General features: G+C 39.9%; 1 protein-coding gene across 9 annotated transcripts in view; it reads right to left on the reverse strand.

Annotated features, from left to right (window-relative positions):
* CCDC146 (coiled-coil domain containing 146) overlaps positions 1–15,901 on the reverse strand; it is a 265,750-nt gene that overhangs the window by 62,147 nt on the left and 187,702 nt on the right. For 6 of the 9 annotated variants that reach the window (XM_035255009.3, XM_078343039.1, XM_009002588.5 and 3 more), the window contains one exon: positions 3,266–3,348. The exons of the other annotated variants lie outside the window; for them this stretch is intronic. In XM_035255009.3, coding sequence (XP_035110900.1) covers positions 3,266–3,348 — 83 coding nt within the window. The remainder of the gene's footprint in view (positions 1–3,265; positions 3,349–15,901) is intronic. 9 annotated transcript variants of the gene reach the window in all.

A 15,901-nucleotide genomic window follows, 5' to 3' on the forward strand; every position in this document is an offset into this window, starting at 1 on the left:
TTACTGAACAGGTACAGACTTTTCTTGTCATGATTGCCTAAATACAGTATTTATATAGCATTTACATTGTACTAGGTATCATAAGCAATCTAGAAATGATCTAAAGTATACAGGAGAATGTGATTAGGTTATATGCAAATATGACACCATTTTATATCAGGGACTTGAGTATCCATGGATTTTGGTATCTGCAGGAGGTCCTGGAGTCAATCCCCCAAGAGACTACTGTATGATGCTGGGTACAAGAGGTGAATAAGGCTCAGCTCCTAGCTTCAATAATCTAACAATCTGGCAGATGGGAGGAATACCAGATGACAAGTACTACCGCTGGAGCCCAGATCGAGACAGCAGGAGACAACCGAGAAACGATCACTCAACGGGAATGTGACCCTTGCACTTGACTTTGAAGAATGATTATGACTTACTAGAAGAGGATAAATGATAGGGGAAAACAGGAGATTTCCCCTTGAACTCCCCAAACAATCCTAGCTCCCTTGAATTCTTCTAAAATAATTGTAGGAAAATCTCTTCCCCCTTAGTGAACTAAGAAAAGACAGCAACTTTTCTAATGGCATTTTATGAGGAAACTAAGAAGAGAAATTCCCATGTACAGTTATGGATATAAATTAATTTATAGATTTCTGATCCTAACTTGGACACTGGTTAGAGCTGGACTCGAAGGTCACAGTAGAGGGAGATTCCTACAACCTCAGTTATATTCTATGGCCTTGGCCCTACATAGGAAAAACGGGTCAATATCTGTCAGAGGATGTAGAATATGGACATGGTGGAATCTCCAGTATCTTGTAGAACTCTATGCTGCAAACTAGCATCAGCTAGCATCAGTCCCAGCCTTACCAGTACATAAGATTCATCTTTCCCAGAAACACTTATCATATTATCTACCTCTCCTATTAGAAGTACGCCCTTGACACTTCCTGTTTTAATGCCAGCGCTCTCTTCTGATGTCTGCTCCTGACCAACTGTCCTCACCAAGAGAAATCTTCGAGTTCCAGCTCATTTGCAGAGATGTCCAATGACTTGATCAAGCCGATCTCAAATGAAGTTACCTTGCGTCTGCTTTACTGTTGTGGTATTCTCGGTTCAGTAAAGGTACATCCATTTTCCCAAGCTTTAAAATGTCATTTGCTCAATGGCATATAGCAAAACACTTACTGGGACATAATACGTTCCAGGACGATGTTAGGTACCAAATAGCAACAATGGCTACAATGATACCTCAAATGATTTTCATTAGTGAATTCTCCTACAATTCATATCCATGTATGCTAGTAAATTTTGTAAATCTAAAAGTTATCTGATCTCCTTAATAGGTCAGGCTTCAACTATTGAAATTATAAGCTGTTGGCCCAGGCTACAGTGCCTGTTTTTCCACAGAAAGAGGAGGACAGGGTGGTAGGGTTCCAGCCAGAACACAAATGGCCACTTACCCACAAGTACTTAGAACATGATACCAGCAGAAGAGACTTCAACAATTCTTATAACATGGTTTCCATGGAAGTCTCATTCAGTTTCAGTTCAATATTTCCAAGCTATGTCTGCCCGCCTGCAGTCATCTCGCAACATGAATCAAGAGTCTACTTCATATCTTTCCCATGCACCAGGCATTGGAGTAGGAGAGAATGGAGAGTGTTTACAATGGCAACAGAGGGAACTAAGGGGCCAAGAGGAAGTCAAATGCGGCCAGCAGAAGGGAAGTTAGCTGTTTTGCAACACAAACTGGAAGAGGAAGAAGTAACACCATAGCTGAGGTCCTGCATTGCTACTTGTGACTAGGGCCCAGGGAGCTTAGTTGCAGAGGACTGGGGAGGAGGAAGTAAAGTCAAAGCACTCTGCAAATCTCCACTGGGCTCTAGAAAAGAGCTATCCAGAGGGCAGGAAACACTGATATTCCTTGTATCTGCAAAGAGGATTGGAGGGATGCCCAGAGAAAATGGCATTTCCTCTCAGTTAAGCAGTGAGAAGTATGTTGTCAAAGATTACTCCAGACTTTCCACTGTCTCAAAATTCCTGAGTCTTGAGAATTCTGAGTACACACTGGCGGGTGGGACCAGCTATGGGGGAATGGAACCTCCATTAGGAGTTGGGGAGAGGACTTGGCTTGGGCTTGAGGATGAGGAACCAAGGCTGGGGGCTCTGGAGGGGTGTGAGGAACCTGGGTGTACCTGGAGTTTTCATAGGAATGCAGCTCTGCTCTTCTCCAGATTGTTCACTCTTTCCTCACACTCCCACCCTCAAAGTAGCCAAATATCTCTGGGCAAGATAAGGAGGGGCAGTGATTGGGAATTTTGGGGAGAAGATGGCTGGGGAGTGGCAGCATGGAGTTTCTATCTGTTGCTGTCACGTCTCGGCTTTTGATGAAGATACCATCCAAGGCCATGAGACAGGAGGGGGGAAGGGAAAGAAAGAGGCTTGGGAGTGGTAAAGAATCACAGCATAATAGGGTTTTCCCTCTTTCCTCACTCCCCTACCGTCTTAATTTCCAGTGGTTAATAGCCAGTGCTTAGGCAGGCTTGCTGGACTCTTCTGTGGTAGCCTGTTCTGACCTGTTGTTGACTGGGACTTGCAAGGTAAGTAGCTTGTGATATGCGGAGGAGAGGAGAAGTGAAGACAGGGTCTCAGCAGACTTAGGATAAGGTTGTTGGAGAATCTACACCTCTGAGTGATGAACAGAGATGGGAGAAGAGTCCTGCAGGTGTGTTCTATGCAGACACTGTCCATGTCCCACTGGAATCCTCTTGCCCACTGCAGCTTTGGTGGACAGTTGCCATATGTACAAACAGCCCCTGTGTCCCTCTGCCTGAGGGCTGTCTCTGGCCATCAGAGTCTGCTTTGTTTGTCAAAGGGCAAGCTAGAAGCGCCAAGAGCTAATCTCACTGGGAGTAATTTTTAATCATTGAGGGGTGGAAACTGGTGGGCAATATCCCAGTTTCCTCACTCTTCACTGGGAGAGTGCTGAGGTGTGTTCCACAGCCACTCAGAGGCTCCTCTGTGACACTGAGCCCCAGAGGGCCATCACATAAATTCACAGATGAACATGGCCCGCTGAAGGCTGCATTTCTTCCTTCTCACTTGCACTTTCCCCTTTTCTCACGATGCTTTCTTCTATCACTTCTCAAACTACCGGAACGCAAATCCTTGCCTCAGGGTCTGCTTACAGGGGAATGCAAATGAAGATAGATCTCATCACCAGTAAGAAATTTAAAGATGATAAATCATGTCTCCATATTGGTAAATTGCATACCTCATCACGGCGTCATGCAGCAAGGTATACTTGGCTTTTAACTCTGCCATTCTGGTTCCAGGAAGTTTTCCCATAGCATGTAACTAGCAAAGAGAACATAAGGTCACTATTAATCACCACCCTCTTTAGGCTTACTCAGGGGATAGAAAGGATATCTCATAATATCCTCCATTAAACATTAGAGGATACACATGAGGCAATGTAGTATGCTGGAGACACGCAGGTGTTTGGAGAAAATAGTGCCAGTTCTATTCTGCCCCTGTACATTCTGTGTTCTCAGGCAAATCTTTTCATCTCCCTAGGCTGTTACTTCTTTTGTCTGGAAGTTGAGGGAATTGAGTTAAATTCTTCTAATTCTACAAAAATTTCATGGTTTAGTGAACAATCTGAATAGTGCAGATTATAGGATGGCTATTTGCAAGTTGAGAAAATAAATGATTGTTAAACAGCTATTAGAGTATGTGTTGCCTATCAGTTATTTCATTCTTAGAAATGTTTTCTGAAATAGATATTATCATTTCCATTTGAAACTCAAGTTTAGAAAAGTTGATTTGTTCAAGGTTATAGGGCCAGTTAAAGGCAGAGTGAGAATTTAAACGCAAGTGGTTCAGCTCCAAAAACCCATAATCACTCCCCTGTACCGTGATGCCCTTCCTCTGCTATCAAAGCAGCATGGAAAGTTTTCCAGTACATAAAGAGGTACTATTTATTCCCATTTTATTTCTGGTAAAAATAACTTTTGATCTGTTCTCTGAGTAACATGATAATTAGTTAACAGACAACATAAAATGTTGTCCAACACTAAAGGTTTACCATCCTAAAATTGTTATGCAATGAGCATTTGTATTAGGTTTGACTTTAACTGCTAGTGACAGTATCAAAACAGAACTAAAGAAAATATTTGTGTTTTTCAACCCTGTTGTTCTTACCTCTATTTGTTTGCTTGTTTATTTATTTGAGACAGAGTCTCACTCTGTCACCCAGGCTGAAGTGCTCCAATGACGCAATCTTGGCTCACTGCAACCTGCACCTCCCAGGTTCAAGCAATTCTCTTGTGTCAGCCTCCTAAGTAGCTGGGACCACAGGTGTGTACCACTACACCTGGCTAATTTTTTGTGTTTTAAGTAGAAATGGGGTTTCACCATGTTAGCCAGGCTAACATGGTCTTGAACTCCTGACCTCAGGTCATCTGCCTGCCTCGGCTTCCCAAAGTGCTGGGATTAGAGGTGTGAGCTACCACACGTGGCCCTTACCTCTAAAGTAGTTATTGAATCCATCCACTTTCCTTTCCCTTGCCTGATCTCACTGGTCCAAGTCTCATCATCCCTCAGTTGGACTATTACAAAACCTCCTAAATATCCTTCTGCTGGGGATATTTTTCCAGGGAGATTTTTTAAAAAATCAGACAAGGTTATGTTCTGCTGGATGCTCAAAACACTTCAAGTGGAATAAAATTCAAGACCCTTGGTATTCAAGACCTTGAGGTCCTGCCTGACCCTGCTGCCCCCACAGCCTCCTTTCACAACACCCTCTTCAAGCTCCTAGTGCTTCTGCCACACTGGCTGCCTTTGATTTTCACAAATGTATGAGTCTCTCTTTTTCTCCCTGGCCTCTGTGTTAGCCATTCGTCACTCCCCACACTGCACTCTAACTCTTTCTTCATGCCTCAGCTTAAATATCAGTTCATAAGAAAGCCAGAGACTTCCAAATCTAAGGAAGATAACCACATATGCTTGCTCCAACTCCTAAAGAACGCTGTGCTTCATAACATTACAGTCTGCAATAATAAATTTACATTATTAAAAACACTTTTTATACTTCCCCAGCTAGTATATAAGACCTGTGAGGAAAGGGCCCAGGTTACCTTGTTCTTCACTGTATCCTCAGCGAAAGTATTAGTAGAATCATAGGTGGTAGGCAAATTGCTTATATTTGTTAGCAAATGAATGAATGCAATTATCAAAACGCAAAAGTCTGAGTCTATATAGTGGGGTTTCATGATCTTTGTAACCACATCAGGGTAAAAAAATGTTAAATACACTATAAAACCATCTTTTCTTTGTGAAAAGGCCTGGCTTCCAATCCCTACAACCCTCATTTAAAAAAAAATCTATGGGTGAAATATGGTAAACAAGATCTTTAAGACCTTTCAGGATACTCTGCCTCTCACTATATCAAACATCTTAAAATCTATTCATATGCCACCTTAAATATAATTTCTTTATAACTTTTTATATATTTAAGAGATAGAGTTTCTCTCCATCGCCCAGGCTGGAGTGCAGTGGCGCAATCTCTCGGCTCACTGCAACCTCCGCCTTTCGGGTTCTAGCAATTCTCCTGCCGCAGCCTCCCAAGTAGCTGGGACTACAGGCACGTGTGGCCATGCAGGTCTAATTTTTTGTATTTTAGTAGAGACAAGGTTTCACTCTGTTGCCCAGGCTGGGCTCAAACTCCTGAGCTCAGGCAGTCCACCCGTTTTGGCCTCTCAAAGTGCTAGGATTACAGGTATGAGCCACTGCGCCCGGTCTATTTATAACTTTTTAACTGTTGAGTTGCTGTTGGTAAGCTGACTTAATGTTACATTTTACAGATATTTTGGTTCTGCAGTATTTTTTAACCAATATATAATTTATATCACATTTCACACATTTTCATTGATTTCCCAAAGTGTATATAGACCACAGTTACTATGCCTTTAAAATCTAATAAGTAAAAACAAACAAACAAACCTTTACCAATGGACACTCAAAGGAGAAAAGTTGCTGAGAAAAGATTATGAAAAGATAAATATGTGAGTGTGTGTGTATATGTGCGTACAATGAAGACCAACGAGGGGCTAGCCTAGTAACTAGCCAACCAGCCAGCTTCTGAAGGTAAATCACTAGGTAAGGTAATTGCGGACTCATATTTAAAAACACAGATAGTATTTAGTTTTGTTCTTAAGTTAAAGAAACCATTATTTCCTACTTACTGCTCCCTGCATGATAACAACAGAAATAAATATAACATAGGCCCTGCCTTAAGGTAGGTCAAAGTTTGAAGAGATAGATAAAAAAGAAATGACAGAATACTGAAACTACACTCTGTAGTTGTATTATAAGTAAATGAATGTATTTGGCATTTTGCAATGTTTTAATATTGCAAGTGAAAGTAGGAGTCCCCAGCCCCTGGGCTTTAGGAACTGAAGCAGGAGGTGAGCAGCAGGCAAGCCTGAGCGTTGCCACCTGACAAATTAGCAGTGGCATGAGTTTCTCACAGGAGCACAAACTCTATTGTGAAATGCGCATGTGAGGGATCTAGGCTGTACACTCCTTATGAGAATGTAACGCCTGATGATCTAAGGTGGAACAGTTTCATCCCAAAAGCATTCCCTCCACCCCATGGATAAATTGACTTTCACAAAACTGGTCGTGGTGCCAAAAAGGTTGGGGACCACTGAGTTAAAGCAAATAAGTAAAATTATAAATTTCAGACCAAATCCAGGAGTGGGTGGGACTTCCAGAATAGTGAAATGAAGAGCTTGATGAATTCTCTCCCTCAAAGAAACACTGATTTAACTGGTCAAAATAATCTAAGACAACCATTTAAAGTCTCTGGAAACTGACCTAAGGGTATATAAGAAATTGAGAAACACTCATCCAACAAAATCTACTGAGGCTCAGCCAGAAACTATGGCATTTGAACCATGGGCTGCATCCATCCCTCTAGATCCAGGTTTCAGAACTATTCTGGGCAGGCTTGTAGCCTGTGAGGTGCCATGTCCCCCATTTTCCTATTGCTGAAGATCAATTCCAGGTGAAGATGGAGGAAACTGTTGCACTCAACACTCATCCTCCTCTTCTTCCCCATGGGCAGCTGTAGCTGTTTGGTAGTGCCACTACTCACTCTCTAGTGTCCTGCTCTACAGGGAGACCCTAGGAAGGGTAAACAAAACAGATCAGAGTTCCCCATATCCCCAGCTCCTGCTCAGTAACTCAGAGGCTCTAACCAGATTGGGGGCTGAGCACACTGTGAGGACTTACAGCTCCGCAGCCCTGCCTTTGACTTTATTTGGAACAGAGTGTAGAATATTCATGTCCCAGAGCAATGTAAAAAATTAATAGACATAGAAAAATAGATATCATAAGGGCTAAGGGCTAACAGAGTAGGCTAATAGCTTTGTGATTCCAATAGAGGTAGATCAACAGAAGTTTAACAGAGAAATTGGGACAAGGAACAGTACAAAACTCACACTTGATACTGGTGGTCCAGGAGAGTGTGGGTAACTACCCAAGATCAACTGGAAGGGTACTTCCAAGCTCTCAGTCCCTGAGTTACAAGTGGCAGATGTATAAACTCCTCGAACTTCAAAAGTTGTTCCCAAGCCACACACAGACCCAATGGGAAAGGACAAAAACCTTACTGGCTCAGGGGCCTTAAGCATGACCTCTGACCAATCAGTGACTGACCCAGGGGCAACCTCAGAAACTCATGTTTAAAAATAAAAACAAGGAACAACTATCTAAGCAGAGACATCAGAGGCTGCCTACTGTGGGGGAAAAATATGCTTCACAGTGTTAGTCCAGCCAAGTCACTAAACAAATAAATAGATGAACAACAGTAACAAGAATAAAACAGCATCAATAAGCCTGGGAAGGATCAGAATCCAGAGTTATGGATTCTGGATATGATTCAACATATGATCTAAAATATCCAATTTTCAATGAAAAGTGTGAGACATGTGAGTAAACAAGAAAGTGTTACCCCTATCCCACATAGTGAGACCCCCCATCTCTTTTTTTACCCAGGGAAAAAAAGGCAAAAACTTTCTTGGGGAGGATGCAGATGTTAGATTTAACAAAGACTTCAAAAAACATATAGAAATATGTTTGAAGAATGAAGGAAACCATTTTTTAAAAATTAAAGGAGAGTATGATGACAATGCATCAAATAGAGATTATCAATAAGAAGAAATTTTTAAGGAGCTAAACTGAGATTCTTAAGTAGAAAATCATAATTGAAAAATTCACTGGAGGAGTTCAACAGTAGATGTGAGCAAGCAGAAGAATCAGTAAAGTCGTAGCTCAGTAGAGAAGATGGTAGTCCCCACTTACTCATGGGGGATGTGCTCCAAGACCGCAAGAGGATTCCTGAAACTATGGGTAGTCAAACCCATATATACTATGCACAAATTTATTTTCCCTTCTTTAAAATTCACAGAGAAGATTTGTTCTTACTGTAAATCTTAGCAACATCAGCATGCTTTTTTTTTTTCTTTCCATATTGAGAACTTTCACTTAAAGAAAGCACTTCACGGCTTCTCTTTGGCATATTAAAATTGCCACTATTACTGTTCTTGTGCTTTGGAGCCATTATTAAGTAAAATAAGGGTTACTTGAACATAAGCACAGCGATATTGCAACAGTGGACCTGATAACTAAGACAGCCACTAAGTGACTAATGGGTAGGTAGCATATACAGTGGGTACATGCTAAGGGATGATTCACATTCCAGGTGGGATGGTGTGGGACCATGAGAGATTTTTATCACACTACTCAGAATAGCATGCAATTTAAACTTATGAATTGTTTACTTCTGGAATTTTCCACTTAACATTTTTGGACCATAGTTGACAATGAATATCTGAAACTGCAGAATGTAAAATTGCAGATAAGGAGGGGACTACCGTATATAATTTGAAGAACAGAGACAAAAAGCATGAAGACACACGAACAGATTCTCACAGAAATGGAGAACATTAAGCCCAGTAAATTACATGTAATGGAAGAAATAGAGAAAAAGAGAACACAAAAAATACTTGAAGAAATAAAAACTTTGCAAATGGGATAAAACATATCTAAGAGCTCAAAGAATCCCAAGTAGAATCAGCAGAAAGATATTCACACTCAGACACATCACAGTCAAACTGCTTAAAGCCAAAGATAAAGATAAATCTCCAAAGCAGCAAAACACAAAACAAGAAACCCCAGCTTATTATGTACAAGGGAATCACAATAAGAGTAACTTCTCATCTAAAACAATGGAGGGCAGAAGGCAGTGGCTGACATATTCAAAGTGAAGAAAAAAACACACCTGTTAACCAAGAATCCTATATCCATCAAAAATATCTTCCAAATAGGAAGAGAAAATAAAGACATTCCAATATAAATCAAAATAGAGAAAATCATTGCTGGCACATCTGCCTTATAAGAAATAATAAAGTAAGTTCTCGATGTTGGAAAGAAGGGACAATAACTCAAATCCATGTGGAAGAATAAAGAGTGTACTCAATTAAATTGAAAACATATGCTCATATAAAAGTTTGGACACAAATGTTAATAGCAGCATCATTCATAATAGTAAAAACAGGAAACAACCTACATGTCTATCAATTGACAAATGGACAAACAAAATATATACCCATATGATGGAATATTCAGCCATAAAAAGGAATGGAGTCTTGATATCTGCTGTAACATGGATGAACTTTGAAATCTATAAGCTAAGTGAAAGAGGAAAGACACCAAAGGCCACATATTGTGTTATTCATTTACATGAAATATCCAGAGTGGGCAGATCTTTGGAGACAGAAAGTCAATTTAGTGGTTTCCTACACATAAGGCAACTGGTGAAAGGGGATGACTTTTAATGGGTACAAGGTTTCTTTGGTGTCGTGGAAACAGTCTACCATTAGGCCACAATTATACAACTCTGTATATATACTAAAGACCATTAAAAACATTTTAAAAGAGTGAATTTTATGGTGTAACTCAAGAAAACTTAACTTTAATTAATGTAAATTATACTAGAAATCAAATTTCTGTGTAAAAGATATACAAATGTAAAATCAAGTTAGTGAAAACACTACCAGTTTTCACTAATACTTTATTTACAATAACAATTTCATGAATACGTGTATTTACATGTAAATCTTATATTCACAATATAATATTTATAATGCAATATTTACAAGTAAATACAAGTATGAACTTGAACTATAAATACAAGTATAAACTCACGCTTGTAATTTTTTTCCCTAGCTTTGGGCATTAAATAGCCTAGACTGCACACCTACAACTATCTGATCTTTGACAAACCCAACAAAAACAAGCAATGGGGAAAGAATTTCCTATTCAATAAATGGTGCTGGGATAACTGGATAGCCATATGCAGAAGACTGAAACTGAATGCCTTCCTTAAGTCATACATAAAAATTAACTCAAGATGGATTAAAGACTTAAATGTAAAACCTAAAACAATAATAACAACCTGGCAATACCATTCAGGGCATAGACACAGATTTCATGACGAGGACATCAAAAGCAGTTGCAATAAAAACAAAAATTGACAAATGGGATATAATTAAACTAAAGAGTTTCTGCACAGCAAAAGAGACTATCAACAGAGTAAACAACCTACAGAATGGGAGAACTTTTCACAAACTATGCATCTAACAAAGGTCTAACATCCAGCATCTATAAGGAATATAAATTTATAAGGGGAATGATCCAAGATGGCCGATTGCTAACATCTCGGGATTGCAGCTCTCAGTGAAAACGCAGAAAACTAGAGGATGCCGCACTTTCAGACAAATTTCGGTCACTCATGGAGCAGAAGATCCCCAGTGGAGGAGTCACACAGGTCGTCAGCGCGACTCTGGTGGCTGGTGCAGCGGTTTCGCTGGCACCTCAGCGTGGCAGCTCTCGGAGCAGAGTAAACAGGGCTGGCTCCCCTTCTGACCGAGGCTTGGAGGACCCACACGGGTCCCCAGCATGACTCCTGAGGCCAGCGCAGCGGCTGTGATGGCACCTCGGGGCGGCAGCTCTCGGTGCAGAGTAAACGAGACTGGTTCCCCTTCAGACCAAGGTTTGGAGCCCCGGGAAGGCAGAGTCGCCTATTACGGACACAAGAAGGAAGCCAGACAGGAGAATCCTGGGCAGAAAAGCACCATCAGTCTTAACGCCGCTGCTCTGGCCCTGGGAATGAACAACTTGGACGTCCACTCAGGAGACCTAATCTGAAAGTTGGTAATTTCAAAGACGACAGGAGGATAAATTTACAATGATGGGAAAAACCAGCGTAAAAAGGCGGAGAATACTCAAAATCAGAACGCCTCTCCCTCTAAAGATGATCACAGTTCCACATCAACAATGGAACAAGGCTTGATGGAGAACGAGCACATCCCAATGACAGAATCACTCTTCAGGGAATGGATAATAAGAAACTTCTGTGAGTTAAAAGAACATGTTGTAGCCCAACGTAAAGAAACTAAGAACTTTGAAAAAAGGTTTGATGAAATCCTATTGAGAATAGACAACTTAGAGAGGAATATAAGTGAACTAATGGAACTGAAGAATACAATACAGGAACTGCGAGAAGTATGCACAGGCTTAAACACTCAAATTGTTCAAGCAGAAGAAAGGATATCAGAGGTCAAAGTCCAACTTAATGAAATAAAATGTGAAGAAAAGATTAGAGAAAAAAGGATAAAAAGGAATGAGCAAAGTCTCCAAGAAACATGGGACAATATGAAAACACCAAATTTACGTTTGATAGGTGTACCTGAATGCAATGAAGAGAATGAATCCAAGCTGGAAAATACCCTTTAGGATATTATTCAGGAAAATTTTCCTAAACTAGCAAAGCAGGTCAATATTCAACCCCAGGTAATACAGAGAACACCACAAAGATATTCCTCAAGAAGAGCAACCCCAAGGCACATAATCGTTAGATTCACCAGGGTTGAAACAAAGGAGAAAATACTAAGGGCAGCCAGAGAGAAAGGTCAGGTTACCCACAAAGGCAAGCCAATCAGACTTACAGCAGATCTCTCAGCAGAAACTCTACAAGCCAGAAGAGAGTGGGGGCCGATATTCAACATCCTCAAAGAACAGAACCTTCAGCCCAGAATTTCATATCCAGCCAAACTAAGCTTTACAACTGAAGGAAAAATAAAATCTTTTATGAACAAGCAAGTACTCAGAGATTTTATTACCACCAGGCCTGCTTTACAAGAGCTTCTGAAAGAAGCATTACACACAGAAAGAAACAACCAGTATTAGCCTTTCTAAAAATACACCAAAAAGTAAAGAGCACCAACATAAAGAAGAATTTACATCAACGAACGGATAAAACAGCCAGTTAACATCAAATGGCAGTAACCCTAAATTTAAATCGACTAAATCCCCCAGTCAAAAGACACAGCCAAAACCCAACGGCATGTTACATCCAGACCTGTTTCACATGCAAGGATACACAAAGACTCAAAACAAAGGGATGGAGAAAGATTTACCAACCAAATGGAGAGCAAAAATAAATAAATAAATAAACAAACAAATAAATAAATAAATAAAAAGCAGGAGCTGCAATTCCTGTATCGGATAAAATAGATTTTAAAGCAACAAAGATATAGTGTTAAAAGGATCAATGCAACAACAAGAGCTAACGATCCTAACACCCAGATACATAGAGACTTAGACTCAATGAGACAGAAAATTAATAAGGATATCAAGGACTCGAACTCTGATCTGGAACAAGTAAACTTAATAAATATTTATAGAGCTTTCTACTTCAAATACACAAAATATACATTCTTGTCAATACCACATCACACCTACTCATAGGTTTAAATGAAACATTGAATGGCCATTATTAATACCATTTTTTTTCAGAATAAAGCAATATTTCCGTTCACCCTCCCTCTTTCTCTTCCTCTTTCTTCCTCTCCTTTACTCATTTTTTTTCTTTCCTTCTCTCAAAAAAAAGGAAAAAAAAAGAAATCAACTTGTAAACCTCTAGATCCAGGTTGGCAACATCTCTCTCATTGCTTGATCTCCTTCCTTCCCTTCCCTCCCTCCCTCCCTCCCGCTCCCTACCTCCCTCCTTCCCCCCTTCCTCCCTTCCTTCCTTCCTTCATCCCTTCCTTCCTCCTTCCCTCCCTTCCTGCCTTCCTCCCTTCCTCCCCCCCAAAAAAAGAAAAAGCCAAACAACCCTATTAAAAAGTGAACAAAGGACATGAACACTTTTCAAAAGAAGTCATACATGTGGCCAAGAATTTTATGAAAATAAGCTCAACATCACTGACCATTAGAGAAATGCAAATCAAAACCACAATGAGACACCAACTCATACCAGTCAGAATGGCTACTATTAACGGTGGGAGGGAGAGCATTAGGAAAAATAGCTAAATAGCATTTTAAAATAAATAGCTAATGCATTTAGAAATGATAAGCCCAGGCTTAATACCTAGATGATGGGTTGACAGGTGCAGCTAACCACCATGGCACACATTTACCTATGTAACAAACCTAAACATGTACCCCAGAACTAAAAATAAAAATTAAAAAAACCAGATGTTGGTGAGGTTGTGGAGAAAAAGTAATGCTTATACACTGTTGGTGGGAATGTAAATATTTCAGCCATTGTGGAAGACAGAAATACCATTTAATCCAGCAATCCCATTACTGGGTATATACCCAAAGGAATATAAATTATTCTATCATAAAGACACATGCATGTATATGTTCATTACAGCACTATTCACAATAGCAAAGACATGGAATCAATCTCGATGTCCATCAGTGATAGACTGGATAAAGAAAATGTGGTATACATACACCATGGAACTATGCAGCCATAAAAAAGAATAAGATCATGTCCCTTGCTGGGACATGGATGGAACTGGAGGCCATTATCCTTAGCAAACTAACACAGGGACAGAAAACCAAATACCACATGTCCTCGCTTATAAGTGGGAGCTAAATGATGAAAACAAATGGACACATAGAGGAAAACAGCACACACTGAGACCTGTCAGAGGGTGGAGGGTGGGAGGAGGGAGAGGGTCAGGAAAAACTACTAATGGGCACTAGGACTAATACCTGGTCAATGAAATAATCTGGACAACAAACCCCCATGACACAAGTTTACCTATGTAACAAATCTGCACTTGTACCACTGAACTTAAAGGTTAAAAACATAATTATCTAGAAACAATGCCACATTAACAACAATGAGCACCCCTAATACATTTTGGTCTTTAATCTCATTTCCCACCAAAAGCAAGCAGCAAGCGTTGGAAATGGCTGATTTTCAGGTCTGGTACAGAGAAGGTAACACAGTGAAGCTGGGACATCTCAAGCCAGAAAGCAAGAATTGCCCATAAAAGATAATCTTATTTTACATATGAGTATGTAAATATATAGAGATCCAGAAGGATAGAACTAAGATGATAGAACTTATGTAAATATATAGAGATCCAGAAGGATAGAACTAAATGATATTCTCTGGGTAGTAAGAATGTGCTGCTTTTATGTTTCTATTTTTGCTTGCCTGTGTTTTCTAATTTTTCCAATGTGTGTGTACTTTTAATAACAAAAGGCTATTAAAAATGTGCTTGCAGATTACTGCTGTACACAAGAGGCAATTAGAGCAGAATTTTGAGCTAGATAGTGCTGTGATCAGGTCTTGGTGGCAGATGTACAGGCCGATTCTAGCTCTGACTTAGTGGATGCTCAACTGTATTTTCCCTAAGTTGAGTTCTACCTTTAACAGCAATGGTATGAAGCCTAATTGTAGGCGGGCCAAGGATGCCGGCAAGTTTTATGGCCACAGAAAAGCAGGAAAACTGAACAGGTTTCCTTTCCTGTTCTCTGTCTCATTCATCTTGCTGGCCTTTGGTGCCTTACAAACTTGCAAAGAAAGCTGACACGGTAAAACACCTGGTATGTCCTTGCAGTTTCTATATAAGTTGGAGAAGGTACAGTCATAGATGTTCAGAATGTTGATTGATAAACTTTGTTATTTCAGTCTCCTCTAAAACACCAGATCTCTCTTAAAAAGAAAAAGACCAAACTGTGGAGAATAGATTTTAGCCTCCTTAAACATAAAAAATCATAATATAGATGTCAACATTCATCAGAAAGTGACTTCTCTGTGAGATTATAAACTGTCTCTTTAAGCAGGCTGATTCCGGGTTAGAAACTACACACTAAATTCTAGTAGATGAAAAAGTTTCACTCATCAACAATATCAGACATGGAAAAGGCTTGCATTTTCACATTGCATGATACAAATGGGTACAGAACTCAAGCTTTTCATGTTTCAAACATGCAGAATTAAGAAATATAGCATGTTTAATTAAGAAATTAAAAGGTCAATTTTAAATTGTCAAAGAGTATACACAATGAAAGGTTAGCTATAATGTCATAAGTTCATAAATATGATTTCACAATAGATTCTGTGTTACTGCATTGCCCTGTTGGCAATTGTGTGACTGGAAGGAAACATTTACTCTAGAGATAGTTTAAAAAGAGTTCATGATTCATGGATGACATGTAATAATATGGAAAAAATGTCAAAAATTGAAATTCTAGGACATTCCAAGGAAAGTAACGACTCAGTAAGAGCTTTCACCAAGTGTGTTTATCTGGAAGGGGGTCAGTATGAGGAAACAATTAGGTGTTTGTGTGGTGTGTGCAGGGAACCTAGATTTGTCCAAGGTAGTCGTAACTATTAGCCTACCCTGTCCTTGTGATTTCTTTGACATTACCTATTGGGATGCCTTCATTCTGAGGAATGGTTGGCATGCTTTGGAAGGTAATATAAACTTGAAAGCACAAATCCTTACCACTCTCATCTCCCTTTTTGCCCGCTCCC

This window comes from Callithrix jacchus, chromosome 11, assembly GCF_049354715.1.
Source record: "Callithrix jacchus isolate 240 chromosome 11, calJac240_pri, whole genome shotgun sequence".
NCBI classification, from domain to species: Eukaryota; Metazoa; Chordata; class Mammalia; order Primates; family Cebidae; genus Callithrix; species Callithrix jacchus.